Source organism: Petaurus breviceps, unplaced genomic scaffold (genome assembly GCF_028583685.1).
Source record: "Petaurus breviceps papuanus isolate PSGF00001 unplaced genomic scaffold, PetGlider_PUasm1.0 446, whole genome shotgun sequence".
NCBI lineage: Eukaryota > Metazoa > Chordata > Mammalia > Diprotodontia > Petauridae > Petaurus > Petaurus breviceps.
The window spans coordinates 1,706,210-1,731,771 of record NW_027186338.1 but is presented as its reverse complement, the minus strand read 5'-3'; the positions used below and the strand labels follow the sequence as shown (position 1 = coordinate 1,731,771).

Sequence of the window (25,562 nt, the reverse complement as noted above, 5' to 3'; positions counted from 1 at the left end):
TGTGGGTGCGGGTGTGGATGCGGGTACCTTCTGAGAACCTTATAGAGAGGAAAAGAAAGTGAGGTTCTCTCGAAGTTGTGGACTCTCTCTCTAAATGTGACTCTGGGCCCTAGAACCAGGGCTTCCCTAAGGCAGAGGTGTGATCAGCCTTTTCATTCCCTCCAGGAAATTTTAAGAGTCCTCTGTTTTGAGATTTTCACAAAGTAAAAGACAATCCATAAATAAAAAAGTTTTATTAAATCATTTAGACTTGAAAGAAGTCACAATAGTTTAACACACTTTTATGTGTGTTCTGTACACCACCAACCCAAATGGATTGATTCAGCATTTTTATAAATAAAAATGAACATATTTACAGTGAAAAATAAAACCATATTAGGCAGATAAGTTAGATAATTAAGCAGTAGTCTACAATCAGGTTTCAAAAAGTACCGATCTACAAGATTATGTTAAGACATACGATTTCATTAGGTTGGAAATTTTTCATAATTCTAAGAATTAGCTGTAATATATGTTCATTTCTTACTAAGATTTTTTTGCCTCCAAAAAAACCCTAGTACCTATGGCCATTTACATCAAAAGCTTCATTTCCCTCTACTGGAGTGCAAATATAAGCCACCTTTAACCTTTGCTTGTGACCATCTAAGATATGGAACTATAGTACCACAGAAACCCCTAGAAAACTAGCTTTGGACAGAGGTTTCTCTGCCATTGTGCTACCTGCCCTGTAAATCGTGCAGATTCCTAACTGCCCCAACCAGGACAAAAAGAGAGTCTGCTTTTGGGAAGCCCAGTTTCAAAAAACTATCATTATGTTCTCAAAGAGTAAATTTCTAGAACAATAGAATCATGGCATGTGGAGACCTTCTTCTGTGCTATAAAAATATTGTAATTCTATATACATTTAGGAATCTCTCTCTATTCCCTGGGTGGTGGGCTTTAAAGAGATCCTAACACATAAAAGAACAAAGGACGCCAGGAGTGGTCGGAGTGGCCAGCCAGGGCCGAGGGAAGGGACTGAAGCAGAAGGGACACCCGGAGAAGCTCAGGGACTGCCTGACGAACAAACATTGATCAACATTCTCACGCCTTGCCTGAAAAGGTCACTTAAATCTGCCTTATCCAGAACCGGCCAAATTTAAATGGCCGGAGAACATGGTTTTCAAGTCTAAGAAGTAGGTGGGATGTGGCTCTTGGGGCTGGGGGATTGCAAGGGCCAGGCCAGTCCAGCAGGGCTATAGTCAGTGGGGCCACCAACACAACACTACTTGCTTGGCTGCCTTGAATGCTTCATTCCTGAAGAACTTAGGGAGCGAGACCTCTGCCTGAGCACAGTTTTCCCGGGGAACTCTAAGTCTTCAAATAAAGGATTTTCAATGATGTCCGTGGCCTCGGGCCGCTCAGTTGGAGATGGAGAAAGCATGTGTTGAACCATCGCATACTGAAATATTAAGGAAACAAAATTAGGGCAAAAGAATTAGGGTGAGCTCAGGAAGCAAGGTTTCACATCAGTCAACAGTGTTTGGCTCTCTGACATTGAATACCCAATTACTGAACCAGGTGCCCTCAAATGCATAAAGATTTTCACAACCTGCTGGTTGTGAACTTGGGCTGTTGTATCAAGTCTAATTCTGTCCTCATCTTTGGCTGTGATGATTTTAGTTTTCCCTGGCACATGCTCTTTATGCCCCAATAATATTCTATCTCCCAACTCTGGGCCTTGGCACAGGGTGACCTTTCATGCCTAGAATCTGCTTCCTCTGCATCTTGGCCTCTCAGAATCCCTCATGTCCTTCAAGTTTCATTCAGCTCACGACAGCTCCCACATGGCCTCTCCCAACCCTCCTTGTTTTCAGTCCCTCACGTCTGCACCCATATTGCTCCCCCCACCCCCAATAGAATGAAAGCTGCAAGGTGGCAGGTGCTGGATTCCCAGGGCTTTGCTGAGGGCCTGCCTAGTGCACTGACCTATCCCGGCCCTTCCTTCCTATTCTCCACTACCATTTACTGTGCTACTCCCTGCTATGCATGTCCTCAATGATAAAAAAAAAAAAAGCTTTTTATAAATATAGGCGAATAAAAATTCTTATTAACAATTTGAACCTAAGAGCTGTGTGAGGTGGGCAGTCCAGCCATCGCCTCCAACTCAGATGGCCCTATGAGGTTAGCCAGCTGACCTGCCCAGAGCCCCACTGATGAAGGGAGGAGACAGAACTCAAACCAAACCCAAGCTTTCAGACTTCACTTTTAAGGGATCTGTGATTTTTGTCAATGTGGGTAATCCTCTTTGCCACCATGATGATGTTTAAAAAACGAGGAAGGGGCAGAAAGTGTGGAATGAACCAGGACAATTTTAAATGGGAGAAGGGAGCAACACTGGCCGAAGGGACGGACAGATTTCCTGGCACAATCAAGAGTGGCAACTCTCCAGACAAAGACGACTGTACTGCTTGAAGGCTCAGACAGAAGCAGGGGAAGACTGAGGAGGAAGAGCCCTCCCTGGAGCACCAAGGCTCGGAGGCAAATGCCAGCTCACCCGCTTCTGGCCCAGGTAACCTCTGCATCCATACTGCTCACTCACCCCTTACCTAACAACAGCCAACAATGATAGCTAACATGCATATCGCCCTACTATGTGCCAGGCACCGTGCCAAGTGCTTTCCAAATATTATCTCATGTAATCCTCATGACAACCCTGTGTAAAGGCTGAATGCAGCTTCTATTTTGGCTGTGAAAAATTCTTCAAAGATATACAACCCTGAAGGGTAGGCACGGGTCTACTGATCTGATCCCTGCTTTACAGATGGGGAAACTGGGGCTCAGAGAGGTTAAGTGCCTTGCCCAGGGTGAGCACCCAGCTAGCATGTATCTGAGGCTGGATTTGAGCTCAGGTCTTCCTGACTCCAGACTCAGTGCTCCATCCACTAGGTCAGGCTTCTTGATCCTCAAAATAAGAAGTCTGAATGAGATGATTTCAAAGGATCTTCACAGCTCCACAGCCACAGTTCATAGTCAGGTGGCCAACACACTCTTATTAAGCACTGACTACATGCCAGGCACTATGCTAAGAGCTACAGATACAGGAAAGTCCCAAACCCAGCCCCTGCCCTCAGGCAGCTCACAGTCTAATGGGAGAGACAACACACAAACAGACCTAGTGTAAGCAGAAAGTGATCTCAGAGACTAGGAAAGGCCCCTTGTAGAGGATGGGACTGGAGCCAAAAGGAGAGGTGGGGAGGGCGCTGGTGGGTGACAGCCACATCAAGAAGACAGCTCTCACTTCAGGAAGAAGCACATGGAGAAGAGTAAAGTGTGAGAACACTGGATGTAAAGGGGATGACCAGAACATTCACTCTGGCATCTGCGAGACCAAACAGCAGGATACTACAATGGTCTGGGGGTGTCTGTAGGGCGAGAAGGGCATCCATCGGAGATGCTGTAGAGTTGTCAAGGCTGGACAGTGAAGTGAGTGGGCATAAGGAGCCGTGGGGGACATCAGGGCTGCCAGCCTGGAGAACAGGATGAAGGTGGGACTCTCCACTGTAACAGCAGGGAGGGTGGGAAGAATACTAAAGGTGTATATAATAAGGGCAATAACAACAATATTGAGATAATGATGCTGGTGGGACAGATGAGGAGCTCTGCTTTGGACGTGTGAGTGTAAGGGGTCTATGGGATATCTGATTTGACATGTCCAAAAGGCAGTCAGTGATATGAGACTGGAGCTCAGGAGAGAGGTTAAGGGTGGATATACAGATGAAAATGAACCCAAGGGAGCAGATGAAGCTTCCAAGCAAGATACCAGAGGGAGAAGAGAAAAGGGTCAGGACAGTGCCTTGGGGACATCTGCAATCAGTGGCCATGATCTGGATGAAGAGCCAGAAAACAACAGCAGCAACTGAGAAAGAGCGTTTGGAAATGATGTCATGAAAACCCAGAGGAGAGAGAATCTGGGAGCTGACTGACGGCATCAAAGGCTCAGGAGGCCAAGAAGGACCAGGACTGGCCAATTCAGAAATCTCCGGTGACTTGGGAGAGAGATTTTGAGCTGCTGCAGAGAGCTGAGAATTAGGGAGAGCAGAGGATGTGGGGGCACGGGCTGTTGGCGGCTTTCTCAAGGTGCTTCTCTGACAAGGGGATGAGAGAGACAGGACAGCAGCCAGTAGGGATGGCAGAATCAAGTGAAGGTTCTTTAAGGATAGGGGAAACATCAACATGTTTGTAGACAACAGGGAAGGAGCCGATGGATAAGAAGAGACTGAAGATTAGAGCGGAGAGAGGATTGTAGAGGGGGCAGAGGAATGTGAGGGCGAGGAGGGGAGAAGTGGGAGCCCTCAGTGAATGGCCTCAAGTTTTTCACTGAAAAAAGGCAATAAATGATTTGCAGAAAGTAGCCTATTTGCAGATGGGCTTGCCCACTGCACAGAAAACTATTAGCTTACAGCTGACACAATGCAGTTAATTAACTGTCAGTCCCACAACTAATTATCTGCAGGAATTTAAGCAAGTCCCCATTTAGCTAATGACTCCAGCACTGTCCACCAGGCCAGGACGTGGTAGATGTTATATGGTGAGGGAAGAAAAGGGCCTTCCTGAAGAATAAACGAAGAGCATCTCAAGAAGGCAGAGGGGGAAGAACAGGGACTGGGGGCTGCGCAGCAAAGGCAGCTTTGGCACTGATCTGGTCTCACATCCATCCTTAGATGAAGGGAGGCAAGGGAGAAGCAGCTGGAAAGGATGAAGGCAATGCAGACAGCAGGCCTAGGACTCAAGAAGAAAAGGACAGGGTGGGCAGGGACCAAGAGACAAGCTGAAGAAAGTCAAGGGGGAAGGAGAAGCTGGAAAAAAGCAGAAGTAAATTCATGCAAATGTGGGCAAAAGTAAATGAAGGTAGAATGATTCAAAAAGCCAAAGGCAACTGGCTTCAGGGCTGGAAAAGAGGGAAAAGGGAAGTCTGAGCACTTTTATGCAAGTATTTATTTCACTGATTTGGAACTCAATACATTTAAAAAATGTTTCATTATGAAATCTGGTGAGAAACTAAATAAAATGTGGCTAAGTGGAGAAGCTTAGTGGGATACGGGAGAATTACTAACAGTGTAATATGCAAACACCTTTTTCTTTTTTTCTTTTTTTTTTGCAAACACCTTTTTCTAACTAAAAAAGCACAACCTATAAAGCTAAAGCATGCAAATGCTCTGAAAAGTTAAGCTTGTGTGGGGCAGCCAGGTAGCACAGCGAGTAAGAGCACTGGCTCCAGTGTTGGCATGACTTGGGGATCAAATCTGGGCTCAGATACTTAGCACCACACCCAGAAATAACTGGACGTGTAACCTTGAGCAAGTTACTTAATCCCGATTGCTTACAAAAAAAAAAAGTGAAGCTTGTGTCCTACAGATATTTATGATGATTCTCCCACAATGAGCAGAGCAGGTAATTTAGTGTTCTATGTGGGAGACAGGAGGGTACTATGGGAAAATCACTGTGCTGGGCTCTCTCCCCAGGTCTGCTGGTGCTTACTCAGTGACCTTGGACAAGTCACTTCAGTTTTTGAGCCTTAATTTGCTGATCTACAAAACGGGAAGGAGAGACTAGAATCTAGTTCTGTATCCCTGGACATGATCTCGAGAGGCCCCTTCCAGCTCTACCATCCTGGGCTTCTAAAGAACAAGGGGGATGAGTGAGCACACATATACTTACTTCTTGAGGATATTTCTGAGCAAACAGTGGTGGAAATTTGAGATTCCGTACATCACTTAATGTCTGAAAAAGAAAAAAAAGTGCTGAGTATCTTTTCATCCTTTTATTTCTTGTCCCTCATAGATATACTTAAACATTTTGAGAACAAAACTTTTTCAATGGATAGAATAACCATGAGGAAAGGTATGAAATGAAATCAAAGGAAAACTTGACATCTCTTCCTGCCCATATCATCTGTCTAGCTGCTTTGCAGAGTCCCAATATACTCCACATTAAGAGATCAAACCCAGGCAAATAATGCAAACGCAAATGTAATTAGATCCCACCGGTGCAGGAAAAGCAGTGACTTCAGGATAGCAAGAGGGATGAAAGGGCTTTTTTTGCCAGAGTCCATCATTCATGGATTTCCCCAGAAAAGGCACATTACCTTCCTCCAGGGGAGAAACATTCCTGAGCTGTCTGCTCACTAAACTTCACGTCAATATTATATTCCACACTTAATGGGCAACTGTCATCTGTGGTGGTGAGGATAAAATAGGATAATATTTGTAAAGGCGCCCCGCACAGGGCCTGGAATATGGAGCAGCTGTATGCAAGTTTATTCCCCTTCCCTCCTTCCCTGATGAGGAAAACTAGCTTTCAGAAGCCACCAGCATGGTACAGTGGGATTTAGAACCGAAGGCCCTGGGTTCGAGCCCAGGCTCTGACAGTGGGCCAGTGATTTCACATTTCTAGACCTTAGTGTCTTCATATGAAAAGTGAGGGCACTAGACTAGGGAGCCTCTACAATCCCCTCCTCTTCTGAGCACTACATCCTGGCAGAATTGGACGGGAAGTTATTTATCCATCCATTTTAAAGGATAAGCCAGAATGCTGAGTCACGTAAGCCATGACTACACTGTGGAGAAATCTGAATTGCTGACACACAAAAAGGAAGAAACTCCAAAGAAACAGAGGAGTCCCCATGTGGGCCCAAAGATGAAGAAGGGGAGTGCCTGCATCCAGCATGGTCAAGGCCCCAACCTAGAGAGAGGGAAGGGCATTGCAGAGATGCATGAATTATAGAAAGAACAAAAGTGACGGCTTAGATTTAATGAGTGAGGTTCTTTGTCAACGTTTCTTTGAGCTCATTGTTTTAAATTTAATAAAAGTGGTTTTTAGCTTTATATTTTGAAGCACTGGAATCAGGCCTTTCTTGGCTTGGGGCCTGCTTGCTAACATGCAGATAAGTGTTTCTACAAATGGGCCCAAAAATTAGGTAATGGCTAAACAAACCACGGCATGTGGACACAATGGCCTATTCCCACAGAATTCAGAGAAACACGTGAAGATTTGTATGAACTTGTGCGGACTGAAGTCAGCAGAATCAACAAAATGCCACAGATGACTGCAGAAAGGTAAACAAAAAGTAGACAATAAAATAAAACTCAGCACTGTGGGGATAAAGACCTGTCTTGGCCCTAGAGGAGAGGAGGAAACACGGCTCCCTCCTTTCATGGGAGAGGCGGGGAACCCTGGGGTCAGTGGGGGGAGGGCACTCAGGGGCTGTTTTGCTGAACTGGTTCTTTCATTTTTTACAAAGGAAGGGTCCTAAGACAAGAAGGGAGGGGGAGGAGAAGAGTAAACAACAGGATGTAAAGACAAAAGGCATGAATATAAACTTATAAAAACATGTATCAAAGGGAGACTAGCAGAATGGCTGAGAGTAGACCAGGGGAACAAAAGACTGCACAGGTTTAGAATGACAGTGCAGGGGCCCAGGGCAGTCAGGACCCCGAAGGGACTTTTCCTGCTGGAGGTGACACTCTGAGCACATTCTGCCTGTCTGGAAATCTAATCACCTGACAGGCTGCCAATCACCCAAGAGGCCACCGTAATCAGGCCTTATCAGTATGACAAACATGCCAGAATCCGATAAAAGTGGAGTCTGGGATGACGGGAATGCTCAGGGTTGCCCCAGCCAGATCAAGGTCTGACACGCGTGGGGGGGGGGGGGGGTATCATCTCTTTAGTGAAGGGGGCTGAAGACAGGCAGGAAAGGAGATGAAAGCAGAAGGATATCACTCTCACAACACCAAATTATTAAAGTGGGGAATGAGGCAGCCGTAGCCAGGATTATGAATGAGGAGGCACAGAAGGCAGCCTGAGGTGAGACGTCTTCATTTTCAATCAATCCTCATCTCAAAATGCAGTAAAAATACTGTGAGAAATTTACAAAGAGATGTGCCCTCCCACCTCCAGGGCAGCCTGCTGACTGGGCAGCAAAGGAACAGAAGGGGCCCACTGGTGAGGAGATGGTCAGGAGGAGAGATGACCTTGGGGACCAGCAAGTGAACCCCAGCTCCACCAGGTGACGGTCACCGGGCTCATCTTCTCTTTCTGCCTAAGCTCTCTGGGAACATTGAAAGGAAGCAAGAAAAAGCAGGCTAAGGGTCAGAGGCTTGTTCTGACACAAGCACGGCTAGGAATGAATTAATTCTGTTTTGAAAATATTACTTTTGTTTTAGGCCTTGGGGTTGAAAAACTCTCTTTTTAAGTCATTTATTGCTCTTTGTTCTTGCACCCCTTTCCTTTCTGAATCTAGTTCTCTTCCCTTACTCTATACCTTTCCATCTCTGGAGAACCATCCCTTGAAACAAAAATGAAAAGAATGAGGAAAACAGAAGTTCAGCCAAGCTAACAAAGACCTCCGTGCAGGCTGACCAGCCCGTGACCCCATGTTCCACACTCAGTGAGGAAGGGCAGACATTTTTCTCATGTGCAGACCCTGCTCAGGAGCCTGTGCCAGTTTAGGGGAACTGCCCACCGCATGAAACCCCAAGTCCTCCTGCTGCCCTTGAGGGTGTAGCCACATCTGGCTGCCTGCTTGCTTGTGCTGCTCTCTCCCTGCATCTCCCCCCCAGGCTTTCCAGGCCTCGGCTCCTGTTACATGGCATCATTAACTAAGGCAGGCTCTTGGGGAGCTCATGAGGCTGCCCTGCAGTAACTGGGATGCTGATACACTCCCTGTTCTCTCAAAGGGCCAGTGAACCTCCTAGAAGACCCACCCTCGCTCCAGGGTCAGCTCTGGAGGTTTAGACGGCTTCCCTGTGGTCCTGGCAGCCCCAGAGCCTGGCACTGTTCCTGGCACTTGGCAGGGACTCAATCAAGGTTTAAAGAAGGAATGTCATTACACAGAAAGTAGGTGACTCTCCAAATCCATCCTTTGAGGTCTGTCTTCAACTACTGACCTTTTCATCACACTTAGTACTTATTCTTTTATTTTCCATGTGTTCCTTTCCCTTCCCTAACTAGATGGCAAATCTCTTGATAGGTAAGAATCAGGTTGATATCTGTCTCCCTCATACACTTTAGCGCATGCACAGTACATATTCAACAAATTGGTAAATTGCAGGAAGATGAAGCAAATTATGGGAACAAATTCAACTAGCCATAATTTAAAGGCTAAAGATTTAACTGAAATTGAACAGAATTTGTGAAAATAATTCTAAACTGATGACTGTTACAACTCTTCACATAACTGCCCTCCTTTCTTGTGATGTTTCATTTCTAATGTTGATTAGCTTTAAGAATTTAATCTTTCCTTTAATTTTATTTTTTTATCTTTTATTATTTTCATTTCATTCTTTTTAAAAGAAATACTCACCTTGACCCTCTCCATCTGAGTGCTGAATGGGTATAGCAATTCAAACAGGATCAGGCCCAAGGAAAAGATGTCCACTTTATGGGAATAAGTGTTCCCATAAATCTGAAATCCGATGTGAGATGGGAATTAGTGAAATAGACAATATCGATGAGGAAATCAGTGAATAAAACGGCATTAATAACATTTGTGGCATCTCCGATTACCTCTTGGTCCATGCTGAGCAGCAAGGACAGTTAATTATTTGTTAGTCACATGGCTAGGAGCTAAAATCCCTCCAGTATGTTCTCCCCGAGTCACATGGCCTCTCAGAAGCTCAGAGCTGGGAAGAGTCTTGGGAATCTTCCAGTCTGGTTTATACCTGGACATGAAGTCCCCTTACAACCTTCCAGAAAGGTGGCTCCAGGGATGGGGAGCTTGCTTCCTTCCTCCCTCCCTCCCTCCCTCCCAAGGCAGGCCCTTCCACTTCAGGGCAGCCGTTCTGATTGGGAGCAAGTGCTTCCCAACACCAAGCCCAAATGTGTCTCTTAGCAACTTCCAAATTCCCCCGGTTCTTTTCATCAATCCTCATTTGGCACGACCTCAAGGCTCTTCACCATCCAATACACCTTCTTCTGCAACCTCTTAAGCTCATCAATGCCCTTCCTCAAATGTGGTGCCCAAAACTAAACACAGAGCTGCAGGCAGGGGTCAACCAGGGCCTAACACATGGGGAAGGCCATCTCCTTGGTCCTGGACATGCATCTTCCTCAATGCAGCCTCAAATGACATTAGCTGGTGGCTGCCACATCTCACTGTTGTTTCACAGTCAACTTGGAGGTCACTAAAACCATCAGATCTTTTTAATCAAATGGCTGCCTAGCCACATCTCCCCTGTTGTTTATGCAGATAATTCCCGAACCTTTATTGCAATTTCATTAGCCTTGACCTAATGCTGCAGCTCTTTATCAAGAGTTTTTTGGATCCTGACGCTCAACTACCCAGCCCGGCTTTGTGCCACCTTCAAATCCAACAAGTATGACACTCACTCCAAGTCACTGGTAAAAATGTCAAAGGGCCCAATCAGGGAGAGATCGTCCTCCAAGCTACTGCTTGTGCTTCCTGTTAAAAGACTACTCTGAGGCCACTAGGTGGCGCCAGAGCGCACAGAGTCCCAACAGCTCACTTTTCTGAGTTCAGATCTGGCCTCAGCCTCTTCCCAGCTGTGTGACCCTGGGCAAGTCACTTAACCCTGCTAGCCTCAGTTTTCTCCTCTGTAAAATAAGCTGGAGAAGTAAGTGACAAACCCCTCCAGTATCTCTGCCAAGAAAACCCCAAATGGGGTCACAAAGACACTACTGAAATGATCAAACACAGCAGGCAATGATGAGGCTTTGCTTTTGTTTTTGTTTTCAAAGAAGAAAGTAGGTGACAGAAGGAGACTGAAGATCCGAGAGAAGGGGTCACTCTTTGGGCTACACGCTGACACCGTGAGAGAGGCCTGAGGATGTGGCCACCATTCTGAAGGCTCTGGAGGTGCGCTTCTTACACTGGCAGCCTCGGTGACCCCCAGCCCCCTTTTCTGGAGTGACAGAAGACAAACCCTGGCTGCCTCCTCCTCTCCTCTCCTCTCCTCCCCTCCCCCCTCTTTTCTCTCCCCTTCTCCTCCCCCTCTCTTCCCCTCCCCCCTCGATCCTCTCCTTCTAAGTGACCGAAGCTGCTGTATGCCTTTCCCATTTCCACTGCGCTTCTTTTCTTCCCTGGGAGCTTTGGTGGCCTTAAGGGGCACTTGAGGAAGATGTGTGTGATTCACTGCTCTGTGGATGTATGAAAGAATGACCCACACGTGGGGCCGTGAGGAGTGATGGCAGGCGTCAGCCCAGAGTCCAGAAGCCTCTCTTACGGGTCTCCTCTTGTGTGTCTGACCGTGTCCTGAGATCTGTCTGCAATGGTCTTCCCTTTGACCCTTCTGCACAACTCCCCACCCCCCCAGGTCTGTGCCTAACATGCACCCTTCCTCACCTGAGCCCTCACAGAACCACTCTGCCCCTTCAACACAGAGCTGTGGCAGCACCTACCGCTCTTGGCCTCTCTCAAACTCTGCTGTCTTTAGCCCCTCTGAATTTATTCGGTTTGATTCTGCATATACTTAGAAGGGACTTGTCTCACCCATTAGAATGTGAGCCCTCTGGAAGTCAGGGCTTTTCATTCTTCATACTCATAGAGCCAGTGCCTACACAGTGCCTGGCCTGGCACACAGTATGTGCCTAATAAATGCTAGCTGCCTGATTGTTGACTGAAGGTCTCTGTTCAAGTGCTGTCTCTGACAAAGGCTGGTTGTGTGAACCCGGGTGAGGCACAGTCTCTCAGGGCTCTAGTCAAGCCTCTGAGACTATGTATGATGTAAAACAGTTGCCAATCTGCAATGATGAATGGATTTTCCTCACCTGGGAAGTTTCCCACACCAATGAAATTATAGTGCTGGTTGAAAATGTAAAATAACTCCCTGACGTAATGTAGCAAAAATAAAGGCACAAGGGAAAGGAAAAAGAGGAGCCCCCTTCATGTCCCCCAGAGTTCAGACAGACAGCATCCCACAGGAAGATACTCTGGGCTTGACTTCCTAGCACCAGAATCACAGATAAGGACAGGGAGGAGGGCTGCACCTGGCATTATAATCCTTTCCTCCTTACAAGTGCATTGCAGCCATTCCACAGGCCAACGCCATTCATGACAAGAAGCCTTGCTTCAAAGAAAAGAAGAAAAGCCCATAACAATGAGTCTTTTGCCCTTCTTTTGGGCTAGGTCAGGTAAGTCACACAGGGCAAGCACACTATCTGAGAAACTTCCTCGAGGGCCATCTTAGATCTGAGCAATGGATCTTGGCCAGACCAGTCCCCAGGCAGCCGCCACCACAGAACAGAGCTGCTGGAAAGAAGGGAAGCAGGCCCTGTCCATTCCACACTGCCCAGGTCTTCGCCTTCTGGACCCAGTCCGAGGGGCCTTAGGACTTCCAGCAGCTCATCTCTGTCTCTTACCCTAACTGAGGGTTTTTCTTTGACCGAGTTCTCACTTTTAAGCTGGGTACATGGTGTGTAAGACTCTTACACACACCTTTACAAACAGATACCAGGGTTTCGTGACTTTACAGAGAGGGTCTACAAGCACCTGCTACTGTTAGGTTCCCATCAGAAGCACGAGTAAGCTGCTCCTTCCAGTCATACTACATTATGGCCATTGTTCTTAAAGGAAAGACATCTTACCTGCTCTGGGCTCATGTAAAGCTTGGTCCCCACTTGTCCAGTATGCTTGGCATAATCGGGCATCGGGGTAAGAACCGTTTGTTCCTCCTCATCCTGGTCCATGGCAGTCACCAGCCCAAAGTCACCAACCTTTACCACATCGTCCATTGTAAAGAATATATTGGAAGGCTGGGAAAACAGTAGAAGAGGGAGTGAGGAGAGAGGGAAACAATGGAAAAGAAGAGAGGACCTGAGCACAGAAGAGAGGACACAGACCACTCTCAACTGTGAGTGAATGGGGGGTAGTTTTGAAGGTGGCTTGTCCATAAAAAGAAAACTGATTCAACAATGCTCAATGAATCTCATACTTCAACATCTGTGAATAGATCCTTCTACCCTGTGTATTTCTACTGACAGCAAGCACGACCCCTTTACATCAATAGTAGACAGTCACCTTGGGTTGCTGTGGCCACAAAATTCATCACCCAGAGGCCAACCTTTTGATGATACTTTCTGAACTTAGTTACGCTGCTCTTTGGGCCACGTGGATTTTTCCTCTTCCTCCTGCCTGTTCTTTCTCACTTTCTCTGTAAATACACAAGTTAAAACAACAATAGAATCTATCCTGAGAACTCCCTGAAGTGTACAGAAAGGAAGCCAATCACCTTATGGTGGCACCTGAGCAATTTCCCCAGGTTGCAAACACCCACATCAACAAAGGTCCTTTTTTAGATCTATTCACAAGCAGAGAATGACAAAATCCACATAACTTACTGTAACCATTGTTTCAAGTTTCCCTTCCCTGGGCACCAGAGCAGCTAACAAGGGGCAAGACTGACGTTCTCTTCTTATTAACTTGGCCAAAAGGCAGAGCAACGCTGGCTAGAATGCCAGTGCTTCTCTATCCCTAGTGCCTGGCACACAGAAGGTTCTCAATAACTGCTTGCTCAACTGAACATATCAGAATGCAGAGTTTTCTCAACTAAAGATAAAAGGACTCTGCTGTGTTTTCTTTTCTCAAACCCTAGAAACCCTTTTGTAAAGGAATGAAATACAAGAAGGCTCCTTTCCACAGATTCACTTCCAGGAAGGGGCAAACACACAATGGGAGAGAGGCTCATTCACTCTCCTCATGGCATTCTGCTGTCTGTCATTAAGGAAGGAGATATCTCAAACACGATGCTATCGAGAGGAGCAGATGATCAACCTGGCCATCTCTGTTGGCCTAACCAGAGTCAGGTGCAAGTCTCCCTGAACAGAAGTAAAGCAGAACAGCAACGTTATATCTGACAAAACTTCCCTGGTTATGGGAAATGTGCCCTTATAGCAGCAGCCGGCTCTTCCTGCCTAGGCAATAAGCAGTTATCTGTGTAGCCAGATGGTTACTAGTCTCTGAAGCTGAACATGTCTTTTTCTTTCCTCCCTTCCATCCCAAAGAATCCACTGGGCGGCCCCGACCTTCAGTGCCAGGCAGTGACTCCTGATCCCTATTGGCCTAGCCCCACAACTACGACCCAATCAGCTGCCTACATGCCCTGCCAAGTTCTTATAACTGTCCAGGGAGGTCCAGATTTGACCCCCCCCAAAAAAAAGATTTTAAGGATTCATCCCGAGCTAAGAAACATTAGGCTTCAGTTACCTCATCTATAAAATGAAGGAAATGGAATTACTGTCTCAGCGTTCTTGCAGCTCTGAAATTCTATGACTCATACAGCTAAGGAATATCAAAGCCAACCACAGGTATGTCTTAGCTTTTTATAAGCTATTAGAATTGCTAGATCACCTGTTCTTAAACCTTATTATCATTATAGCTGTGGGTGGACAATGCATCTTATTCTAAGTGCCTTGTACACATGTAATTTTATGATTCTTTTTTCAGAATTACTTATGTGTATGGAACATTATGACTAAGTAAGTAAGTCCTTAGGAGTTGCCCAGGTAATCTACAGGCTAAGTGACTTGAGCAGAGTCATACAGTTAGTGTCAGAGGTAGGACTTGAATCCAAGTTTTTCTGACTGCCACCCTAACTCTGTCCACATGCTATGCCATAAGGGAAGTTAAATAAATGTATGCTGAAGTGAATTCCTTTGAAAAATGGAAGGGATGACACATTTTCCTGACTCTGAGGCTGCCTCTCTACTGTCTTATGCTCTCAAGAAACGAAGTTTAGTTCTCCATGGGGCGATGCCAAAAAGCATCATGGGAAATGGGAAGCAGCAAGAACTGAGACACAGTGGTGAGGAACCAATTCTGGCCCATGAAACTATAATCTGTAAGACCAGAAAACAAGCTAAGAGTTCAAGCAGTCGGAACTTACGAAACTTGTTTACTTAACAAGCTTAAATTAAAAACATGTTACTTTGATAACTGACCAGCCATAACCATCAAACACAGCCATGATTATTTGGAGCAAAGCAGTTTATGCTAAAGCAGAAGCTCCCTTACAGAAAGTAAGAAGTGCCAGGAGATCCTGGGCTGTATGAGAAATCCTTATAGAATTAAAGTACAGATGCACCACTCCTGATGCTTCCCAGCTATGTGGCCACGGACAAGTAGCCCAGCCTCCCTGAGTCTCATCATCTCCATCTGTGAAATGGAGGCCTTGCCTGCACTGGTGTCATGGGCAGGGGTTGTTGTGAAAGCCTAATGACATGATGCAGCCTAAGCACTCTGCAAACCTAAAATGCTACGAAAACATCCTTTATTATTCTTACTACTATGAGTAATAATTAAGAGAACATTAAGGTGGACAGGCCTGTGCTCTCAACATTACTACTGCCTAAGAAGGAAACATACGATCAAACTAGGTTTAACTGTAGGGTAACACAATCCTTCTGAAATGGAAGCATGAAGTTATCAGAACGTTCTGGGGGACTCTCTTCCTCAGCCACTGCTACTGACAATCACAAATGAGGAGATGGGTCCTATGTACATGTGCTTTCCTTCCTGACCCTGCAGCAGAGGCACTCACAAGCAGGGCAAAGTGCAAAGGTCATAGAAAGCACTGAAGAACAGGGCAGAATCTACTTATCAGACACTAACTACAGGAAGCCAAGATGGGGCAAGCGGACATTCTCTGCCCGGAGAAAAAGCAAGGTCCTTTGGAAAGGATCCAAAACCGTGTGGTAAGAAATGTCTCGTGCAATCCCACAGAACAGTGTATTATCTGAAGTAGAACTGCAGCACTTTAGAGACAGATCCTCCCATCCTTCCTCATCCCACCGACTCCCTGTGAGATGGAAGGCCCCCCAGGCTCCTGATTCCTGGGGCGGTTCTCTCTGGAAGTGATCCAAGGAAGAGGAAGGCCCCAACCCCACCTGGCAGACACCTGGAAGAATACACACCTTGAGGTCTCTATGCATAAGCCCTTTACTATGCAGAAACTCCACAGCCTCTGCTATCTGCAGGAAGATGTGCAGACACACGGCCCTTTCCCTCTCCTCCAGGTCACACCTTCGGTTCATCCAGTCCTTGAGATTCTCCTTTCTGCAAAGCTGCATTTGAATATAAAGATACACCTTTGGTGAGCTTGGCTGGAGTTTCTCGGCAGTGTTTTTAGTGAGGTCCAGACTTAAGGTTGTCGGTCTTGGAGGAGAAATAGACAAAGGGCTTTCAGAAGAAAATTTCCAGTCGGACGGTTGAAACCCAGAGAGTCTGCGCACACACTGGCTGCCGTTGTGTAACGCCATGGGTCTGAGGTCCTTACTGGGAGTGTTGTTGCAGCCAGAGTCTTCAAACACGATGGAAGAGGAGGTTCTCTCCCTGGACCTTCGGTGAGGAAGGCCTTTGGAAGGACAGAGTTCAAAGGAATGGCCCTCGTCATTCCCATCCATTGTGTCATCTTCGATACCGCCATCTGTGAGGCAACTGTCCTGCTGTTTCACCAATGGGTCTCCTGAGCCGCTCACGTCCCCATTACTAGTAACAGAAAACTCCAAGGGAGAGAAATGACTCTCAGAACTCTCCTGGTCATAAGAAACCTCTACAGAGAAGGACCGCCTCCTCTGAGGGGAAGGAGCTATGATTTCAATATGTTCCTTTGTGGAGAATGGATCCATTCTGCGTATTTTAACTGATGGTGCGTCCATCGGGCTCGGAGAGCTGAGAGGCCAGTCGGTGCTGCAAGACAATAAAGGCAGGGGACATTGTTCTGAGGTTAAGGCTCCTCTTATTTTCACCCTTTGTATAATGCGTTAGTGATTCACTATGCACAGAGCACCCCGCAACAGTCAATCACATAATTAAACCATCTGATACTAACAGAAAAGATTTTTAAATGAAAGACAGAGGCATAAAATAGTGAGTTCCATAATGCTAATCCATCTGGACAAGTCCACTTAAAAGACTTTTCTTACGCTACACTCTCAAAAGGTATCACCAGGGGCTGTCATGCCACAGGAGGAAGAGTTTGGGGTTTTTTTAGGTGAAAACCTGGGGAACCCTTATGTCTGGGCCCAAGAGCCAATCTCAGCAGCTGTCTGTACACTTTAGACTGTGCCAGAACAGCATCACCTTTTCTCCTGTAATGATACAGGCCAAAAAAGCCTGAACTGCTCCATTCCTGGCTTCTCCATCTTCCCTCCCATTCTGTTACATGTCTATTTAGCCACTTGGAGGCCTAATTCCCAGAGCCTCTGAAAAGATTCATATAGTAAGGTGTGTGTGTGTGTGTTCAGCAGACCTACAGTCTTATTATGGGGTTAGTTCTGAAGACAGCAGGCTAAACCAGAACCACTGATCAGTCCTCTGAGTGAGTGAACCACATACATTAAGAAGTTCTTCCTTTATCCTCATTCACCTGAGAAGGGGCTGCTGTACAAAGCCTGAAGCTAGCCCATCCTCATTATTAGAGAACCTTTCCTCCCTTGACAGCTGGCATTTACTCTGCTGATCTCATTCCAGATTTCCTCTTTTGAATCACTCACTATAGCTAGAGTGCCATGATCCTTTCCTGAGGCTATCACATTCCTCATTTGCTCAGGCATGGAAAGAATGACTCCATTATCAGAGCCAGCAGCAAATCCACTAAAGCAGATTTGGTACAAAAAAATTAGCCAATTAATTTGATCACATGTTGGGGGGGAGCTAATTCCTTGTTATGATTTCATTTCTTTAAGATGTCTACCAGGTCTCAGTTTTAAAATGTGTACTCCAAAATTATCTAAGAAAGAAAATTTCTAAAACACTGTTAATTTCCAAAGTGAAAGCACAAAAAAAGTCTAAATATGTGAATGAAGGGAATGAAAGCTGCCCACAGAATGCTTTATACTTGATAAACATCATCTGCAAGCTTCTCATGGAGCTAAATTTTAGAGGGACATACTTTCTAAGGAAAAGAATTGTTCCCAAAAGCAAATAAGAAAACAAACATGTATGTGTGCATGTATATGCATGTATGTGTGTATATACACACACACGGCCCCAGAGAGTAGTTGAGAAAATGTATCTGCTTCCATTCTTAGCAGAGGTGGGGGCTTACAGTAGGCACAAAATATGGAGTAAATTTCTAGACACGATCAATATACTAGTTAGTTTTGTTGCACTGCATTGTCTTTTTCTATTTATTCTGTGTTACAAGGAATAGCTCACTAGGTAGTGGCAGGCAGGATATGAGATAAAAGTGATCTAAAGACAAGAGATATCAATTTTTTTTTGTTGTTGTTAATTAAAAAAGATTTGATTGACAAGGGGTCAGGAAAAGTTACAAGAAAGCTGATCACTAAGAGCAAGAATGTGCTGTTCTTTCCATTTTTAGACTTTCCCCCCTAAGACACATACTCCAGTCTTCCTTTAAACAAAGTGAAAGTCTGCAGAAGAGAACATTAGTGAGGAGGTCACCTTTCATCTTTCAGCCAAAGCTCGTCCATCTTCTCCTGCCATTTTTCTGGTGGTGCTTCCAACCAGGCATTGAAATATCTCACGATTCCTGGATGCTCAAGCTTGGCTAAAGCCTTTACTTCTCGCATCACCTTCTCCCGGGCCAATTCCCTGTCATTAAAGATGTAAAGCACTGAGTTGTTCATTTTAACAAATTCATAAGAAACAAAAAAGATTTTCTAGATTACTACCCTACCTCACTCTCTGATTAGAAAGATGATATTTCATGCAGGGGCATAAAATTAAGTCACCCTAGCTTCTCTGTTTCAAACTGCAAGTCTTAAGAAAAAGGAAAAAACCTTAAAGGTTCTTTCTTCTAAAAGGGACCATGTCTTGTGGCAGGGAAACAATTTCTCATTCAAAAAGGAGTTTTTTTGATGAATGACTGAGTTATTCATTCATTCACCAAATCAATATCTACTAAGAGCTTACTACAGGTCAATCACTATGCTAGGCTTTCAAGAATAAATCTCTGCAATTCTTAAATTCTTGCTTAATCCCTTTAATCAATCAACCAATTTTTATTAAGTACCTGCTGTTGGTCAGTTGTGTCCAATTCTTCTTGACCCTGTGAACCTCTGTCCATTGGGTTTTCTTGGCAAAGATACTAGAGTGGTTTGCCATTTCCTTCTCCAATGGCAAACAGAGGTTAAGTGACTCACCCAAGATCACACAGCTAGGCAGTTTATGTATATATGTGTGTGTATAACTATGTGCCATATAAAGGCTATGTATAAAATTATGTAACATATATAGTATAAATACAAAGTTAACACACACACACAGTAATTAAATACAAAAGTAGTCTGGAAGGGAGGACACTAGCATTTGGTGGGAATATTTCACACAGATGACGGTAAAAAGTGGCAAAGCTCGTTCTTTCTGTTTCTGCTGCCCTGCCTGGTTTGACCGCATGGACCAAGACGAGCCCAGGAGGAGCTCATCACTTCTACACTCACACCACGATGCTAACTCTGGCCCTGACTGGCACGGCCTCCCTCGGCCCCCTCCTCCTCTGGCTGGAGCCGGAGGGTGAGTCCCAAACTCCTCCCAAAGTCTTCCCTTAGCAAGGGCAGAAGCTGGTCACTCCACCTGGCACCTGCTGCCCCGCCTGGTGCCAGCTCCCCAGAACAAGCCAGCCCCTGGTATCCCGTCCCTCTGCCTTCCTTCCTCCTCTTCTGTGTTGTCTTCCCCCCTTTAGTTCAGTGGAGGCAGGTGCCAGCTTTCTTTTTATTAATTGTGCCCGCCGCCCTGGGCACTATGTCTGGCACTAGCAGGTACTTGATGTTTATCGGTTTGGATTGGAGGTGCAATTTTAAAGGAAGAGAGGAACTCAATGAGTCAGAAGGAAGGATCACACTTCAGGTAGAGGGGAAGCCAACGCAAAGGCAGGGAGACAAGAGATGTCTTGTGGTGAGCCCTAAGGACCAGAAAGAAAGCCAGTCTGGCTGGATCACAGAATGCAGAGGGCGGAATGACATCTGAAGCTGGGAAGGGGAGTGGAGCCAGGCTCTGCAGGGCTCTAAAGGCTTCACAGAAGAATATATACTTTATTCTAGAGGCGACAGGAAGCCACTGGAACCGGCAGAGTAGGAGAGTCACACGGTCACTCCTAAACTGAAGGAGAATAACTCTGGCAGCAATATAGAGGAAGGACTGACCCCCTGAACAATTCAGGACACGGTGAGGAGGATGCTGCAATAACCCAGGTGAGAAGTGAGCAGGGATTGAGTTAAGGTGGAAGATGAGCAGCTGTGGAGGTCGAAAGGGCACGATCAGGGAACTGAGTGGATACGAGGGATGAGGGAGAGAGAGGGGGCAGAGACACTGTAAGGATGGCGGTGCTTTGGACAGAAACAGAGAAGTGTGGCATAAGATGACGGGTTCAGTGTTAGACACACTGAGTTTTAAACATCTTGGTGATAGCGAATTTGCAATGTTTAATAGGCAATATTGGGACAACTCTCAAGGGACAGACTGGGGCATGACAGGGAGATCAGGTATTCCAAAGGACAGAGCATTCAGGGTGTGGGGCAGAACAAATGCAAACCCATGGAGGTAGGGGCTGAAGCATCATGTGTGAAGACAGCAAGAAGGTCAATGTGGCAGAACTGTAGAGGACTGGAAGAGAGGAATGTGTACCAAGTCTGGCAGGGCAGGCAGTGCCAAGCTCCACAAGCCAGAGGAGAGATTTAATCCCGCAGGTAACAGGAGTTTGCTGGATAGAGAGAGGACATAGTCAGACCCTGACTTTAGGAAATCACACAGGTAATTATGTGGAAAATGGACTGGATTGAGGCAGACACTTGAGTCAGGCAGACCAACAAGAAGGCTGATGCAGGAGTGGCCCAGAGACAAGGAGGAACTGAACCAGGATGATGGCTGTGTGTGATTCAGTGAGAAGAGGATGCAGACAAGAGATGCTGTGCAGGGAGAAAAGGCATGATCTGGTCACTGACTGGAGAGATGGGGAGTCTGAGGGGGTAGGAGCTGACAGCGACACTGAGGCTGTAAAGCTGGGTGACCACAAGTACGGTGGTGGCCTTGGGAGTGAGGAAGTGAGGACATTTTGAAGAACAACCATGTTGAGCCGGAGATAGCTGGGAGTCACCTAGCTTGAAATGTCTAAAAGGCAGCTGGAAATGTGGGACTGAGGCTCGGGAGAGACCTGGGCTATATAAATAGACCTAGGAATCATCTGCACAGAGATGATAATTAAACCCTCGGGAGGTGGTAAGAGAGTACAAAGAGAAGAGAAGAGGCTGAGGACGGAGCCCTGGGGGCCAACCCCAGTTAGCAGAAATGACATGGATGAAGACGCAGCAAAGCAGGCTGAGAAAGAACAGTGAGACAAGAAGGAAGAGAACCAGGAGAGAGCACCATGATATAATGCAGGGAGGCGTATCCAGAGAGAAGGTGAGTGGCAGAGTGACCCAGAAGGATGAGGAGCAAAGGAGCAAAGGCTGATTTCATGGTGATAATGTCTTCTCATACTGGTTTCTAGATAGATAATACCCATTTTCTACATATCTTTCCAGTACTTGGCTTCTTAGAAGAGCTCAGTAAATAACTAATGATGGCCAATTCCAAGCCTCAAACAAGAATGCTATGTCGCTTTCAAGTCAATCTGACACTACCTCACATAAGGTTTTATAAAGAATGAGCCCCAAACCTTATTATAAAATCCATATCCATTACCTATTGGGGAGACGGATTCTTTTGATGGCATAATTGCAATCATCAACTTTATTTCTAGCTTCAAAGACAACTCCAAATCCTCCACGACCCATACACTGGATTGGTTCAAAATCTGTTAGATATCTGAAAAGGAAATTTTAACAACACGTTTTAAACGGTAAAAGTGCAGGAACAAAGAGTCCAAGTTACGTCCTTCAGGGACAGCCCACTCGTCACAGCCACCACTACCTGCGATCCTCCCTACCGCCCAATCATGTTTTTCTTATCCACACAGAAGTACACAGCTACCGTTCTGGTCTACTTAATTCACTCAAGCTATCCACACGAAAGAGAAAGACTAGTTATCTTCATTACCGCAATACTTCAAGAATCTGTCGTTTCACTGATGTGGGCACTTACTCCCTCCACCAACGCAGGTCACAGTCTCTCTAGGATGGAGACAGTCCTTGAGAGATGCTGTGCCTGCACTGATAAGCCTCTCCACCTTAAAGCTGGTCCCCCTGAACACTGTAAGTGCAGTCCATCACTGAGCTGGCACTTTGAGGTTTCAGGGGGCCCTGCCTGGAGGTCTGCCCTCTGCTGGCTCAGCCTTTGGAAATCCAGGGCCACCTCCATGTAACGATGAATAGGATCAAAAGAACTCTAAGTTCTACTCTCCCTCTTTGTCTTCTACATTAAAAACTTTAAGTCAATTTTGGTCCGGAAGGTAAAATTGTTGCTATTGGGCAAAAAAGGGATTTTATAAATCCACTCTCCCCCTTTATCTCACAGAACAGGAAATAAAATGTTAAGTTACTTGACCAAGGACCCACAGATAGAGAGTGATCTGTGGACTGAAGCACTTTATAAATGACAAAACACGATGTCAACATAGACCATCATTACTATCCGAATTCCAAAGCTACAAAAACACACGTCCTGGTTGCCCAACATCCTTCATTGTCTCTCTACAAAGCAAATGCTTTTCTATCTTCTTTGGGAATCTGAAAACAAACTTCTATTTCACTGGGAATAATTTCTCCTAGTAATGTCCAGCAGAACTCATCTGTGGCCTTCTGTCCCATCACCCCCTCAACTCTCTACATTCTCATGCTCCCTAATCTCACTGCTGCTTTAAACCAGACAGTTTTTCCGTAGAGTTGTCCTTCTTTGTCTTGGTACATAGACCCAAATTGGATTTCATTTTATTATATCAGAATTATTTTTAGCTGATGATCTTTCTAATTACCAATCCTATTCAACACTGCCAGAAGGGATTATTACATATGGTGGGAGAGCATTGGACAAGATGTCCCCTAAAGTCCTCTCCAACTTTCAGGATTCTCTCATCTACAACCTTCACATGACAACTTAGCTAGTTAATTCAGTTGGCTAGAGCATAGTTCTGATGAGGATAAATAAGAGATTCAACTTCCTATGGGCATATAGAGCAGAGCTGTTATAGTCAACATTTGTATCCCTCACTGTAACTTGTTAAACTCAAAATGTGAGTCCCTAGCCACAAAGGGACAGATGAAAGAGATGTGTGCCTCCCTACAAATCCATCCCTACCCCTGAAAAAGTATCATTCAGTCACTGTCCTGCTAATGTAGGTTGCAATATGAAAGATAACCCATTATGCAGACATTGTCCATTTTTTGAAAATAATTATCACCTTTTACTTAAGGAGATTATAACTATTATAAAGCCCCACATACTGCAATCCAGCCTATTCCCAATCCTCTATCAAACATTCAATTACTCCACAGTTGCTCACTCAGACTCCTCATTTCCCTAACCTCTTATTTGATGACTGCTTGACTGAGGGGCTATTTCAGAATTCACATCTTCACCAAGGCCAGATGCAAGAAAAGTTTTCCAATGAGCTCAGCTGTTCTCAATCTGATGGCCTTTTCTCAGTCACTGAGTCACGATGCTCCTGGATCTCCCTCTGCACAGCCTCTGGCTCTTCTGACCAGCCTGGGCTCTCCTCCTAACTGTCTGACTCTTCCTTCTCAGCCTCCTTTACTGGACTGTCTTCTGTCTCCCACCCCTTAATGCTGCACTCCCCAGTGCTCTATCCTGGGCCTTCTCTCCTATCGTCAGTCTCATGCACCACCCTTACCTCTACACGGATGACTTCCCACTGGATACATGCAGTCTCAGAGTGTTTTATCTGAGTTTCAGACCTGTGTCACTACTTATCTGTTATATGTCACCACCTATATTTCCCATAGGCACGACAAACTCCTCACCTCCTAAAAGAAGCTATCTTTCCCCCAGACCACTTCCTTCCTCCACACTTTCCTATTTCTCTTGAAAACACCACCATGAATCCAATTGATGTAGGTTCACAACCTCAGATTTAGCCATGGAATCAGAGAAACAGAGTTGGAAGGGACCTCAGTGGTCTTTTCTAGTCTAACCACACACAAAAGGACCATTATAACACATCTAACAAGCCATCACCCAGTCTCTGCCTGAAGATCTCCAAAGGGGGAGAAGCTACCAATTCCAAAGGCAGCCTGTTCCACTCTGGGACACCTCTACCTATCAGGAAGTTTTTCTTGATGTCCAGCCTCAAATGGCCTCTTTTCAACTTCTGGGGTCCAACAGAACAAGTCTGATTCCCCCCTCTATAGAGAGCCTTGGAAATACTTGAACACAACTATCATTCCCCTCTCCCCACCCCCAAAGCCTTCTCTTCCCTAAGCTATCTTCCTATTTCACTGATCAAACCCCTTCACCATGCTGATCGCCCTCCTCTAGGTACCAATGTCCCAGCCCAGAACATAATTCCAGGGAAGGTCCGATAAGGGCAGAATACAGTGGGACTCTCACCTCTATTCCCAGCAATGAAGGCCCTTCTTAATGTAGTCTGGGATTGTGTTAGATTGGACTGCCATATCACAATGCTGACTCACACTGTGGTGCACCAGGACCCCCGTGTCACCCTCATCCAGACCTCTGTCAGCTCTTGCCTCAACTACTGCCACATGCTCCTAACTCTTCCCCCTGCTTCTACCCTCTCCCATCTCCCAGCATGCCCACTCAGCTGCCAACATGATCTTCCTAAAACACAAGCCACTCCCCTGCTCAAGTACTTTCAGTGGCTCCCTGTTGTGAGGATACAATAGAAACTACAAAGTCCTCTGCAATAACGCTCCAGTTTGCCTTTCCAGACTTATTTAGAATTAATAGATGATAATGGGATGTGTGGGGGATTGAGTGCCTCATTTTAGATGTTAATTGTAACTTTCATCCCATAAAACTGTCTACCTGAAATACGAAGGTAGCAGGACTTTCAGCTTTTGCTTGTCCTTCTCCATTCCAAATGCTAAGGAGCAATGTGACAATGAACAGATGGGCAAAGAGAGTGATTCACTGGCTGATTGAGCGGCTCCCCAACAACCAAGCTGGCTCTACCTGAGAATTCTAATTATCCACGTCTTCACCACCTCCTTTAACCCCCCAAATCAAAGGCTGAATTACAAATCCAGGAGCCACACAGCCAAGTGCACCTTCCTCTGAATGTAACTTCCCCACTTTCTAGAAAGGTATTTATTCCATTTCTTTCATTAGGGGACAAGCCAGAAAGTGGAGAGAACCCTGGCTTTTGCATCAGAGGGCCCAGGTTCAGGCCCAGACTCTGCTATGTCTGACCTGGGCTCTTTGTGTGAGAAATGAAAGGGTCTGACTGCATACACCCTACGGTCCTCTGACCCAGGATGCAGTTTTCTCCCCTGACCTCATCTACCGTGACAAGGGTTCAATTTCCATCTGTCAAAGTTCTCTCACTTTCTCACTTCTTATTTTCCATACACAGAATCAGGAAAAATAAACAGATTTTTAAAAGATTAAGCAGCACGAGAGGATGAACATTATGTTCCAAACAACAAGTAAATGCTACCTAATAGTCTTCTAGCAAAAAACAGATACAAAT

At 45.7% G+C, this 25,562-nt stretch overlaps 1 protein-coding gene across 1 annotated transcript in view; it reads right to left on the bottom strand.

Moving 5' to 3' along the window:
• Positions 1–218: 218 nt before the first annotated feature.
• EIF2AK3 (eukaryotic translation initiation factor 2 alpha kinase 3) overlaps positions 219–25,562 on the bottom strand; it is an 80,025-nt gene continuing 54,681 nt past the window's right edge. The window contains exons 11-17 of the mRNA XM_069101039.1: positions 21,641–21,763; positions 18,404–18,553; positions 15,910–16,684; positions 12,586–12,753; positions 9,347–9,448; positions 5,701–5,763; positions 219–1,441 (exon numbers count right to left, since the gene is read on the bottom strand). Of these exons, the coding sequence (XP_068957140.1) occupies positions 1,265–1,441; positions 5,701–5,763; positions 9,347–9,448; positions 12,586–12,753; positions 15,910–16,684; positions 18,404–18,553; positions 21,641–21,763 (1,558 nt within the window). The 3' untranslated portion in view covers positions 219–1,264. The remainder of the gene's footprint in view (positions 1,442–5,700; positions 5,764–9,346; positions 9,449–12,585; positions 12,754–15,909; positions 16,685–18,403; positions 18,554–21,640; positions 21,764–25,562) is intronic.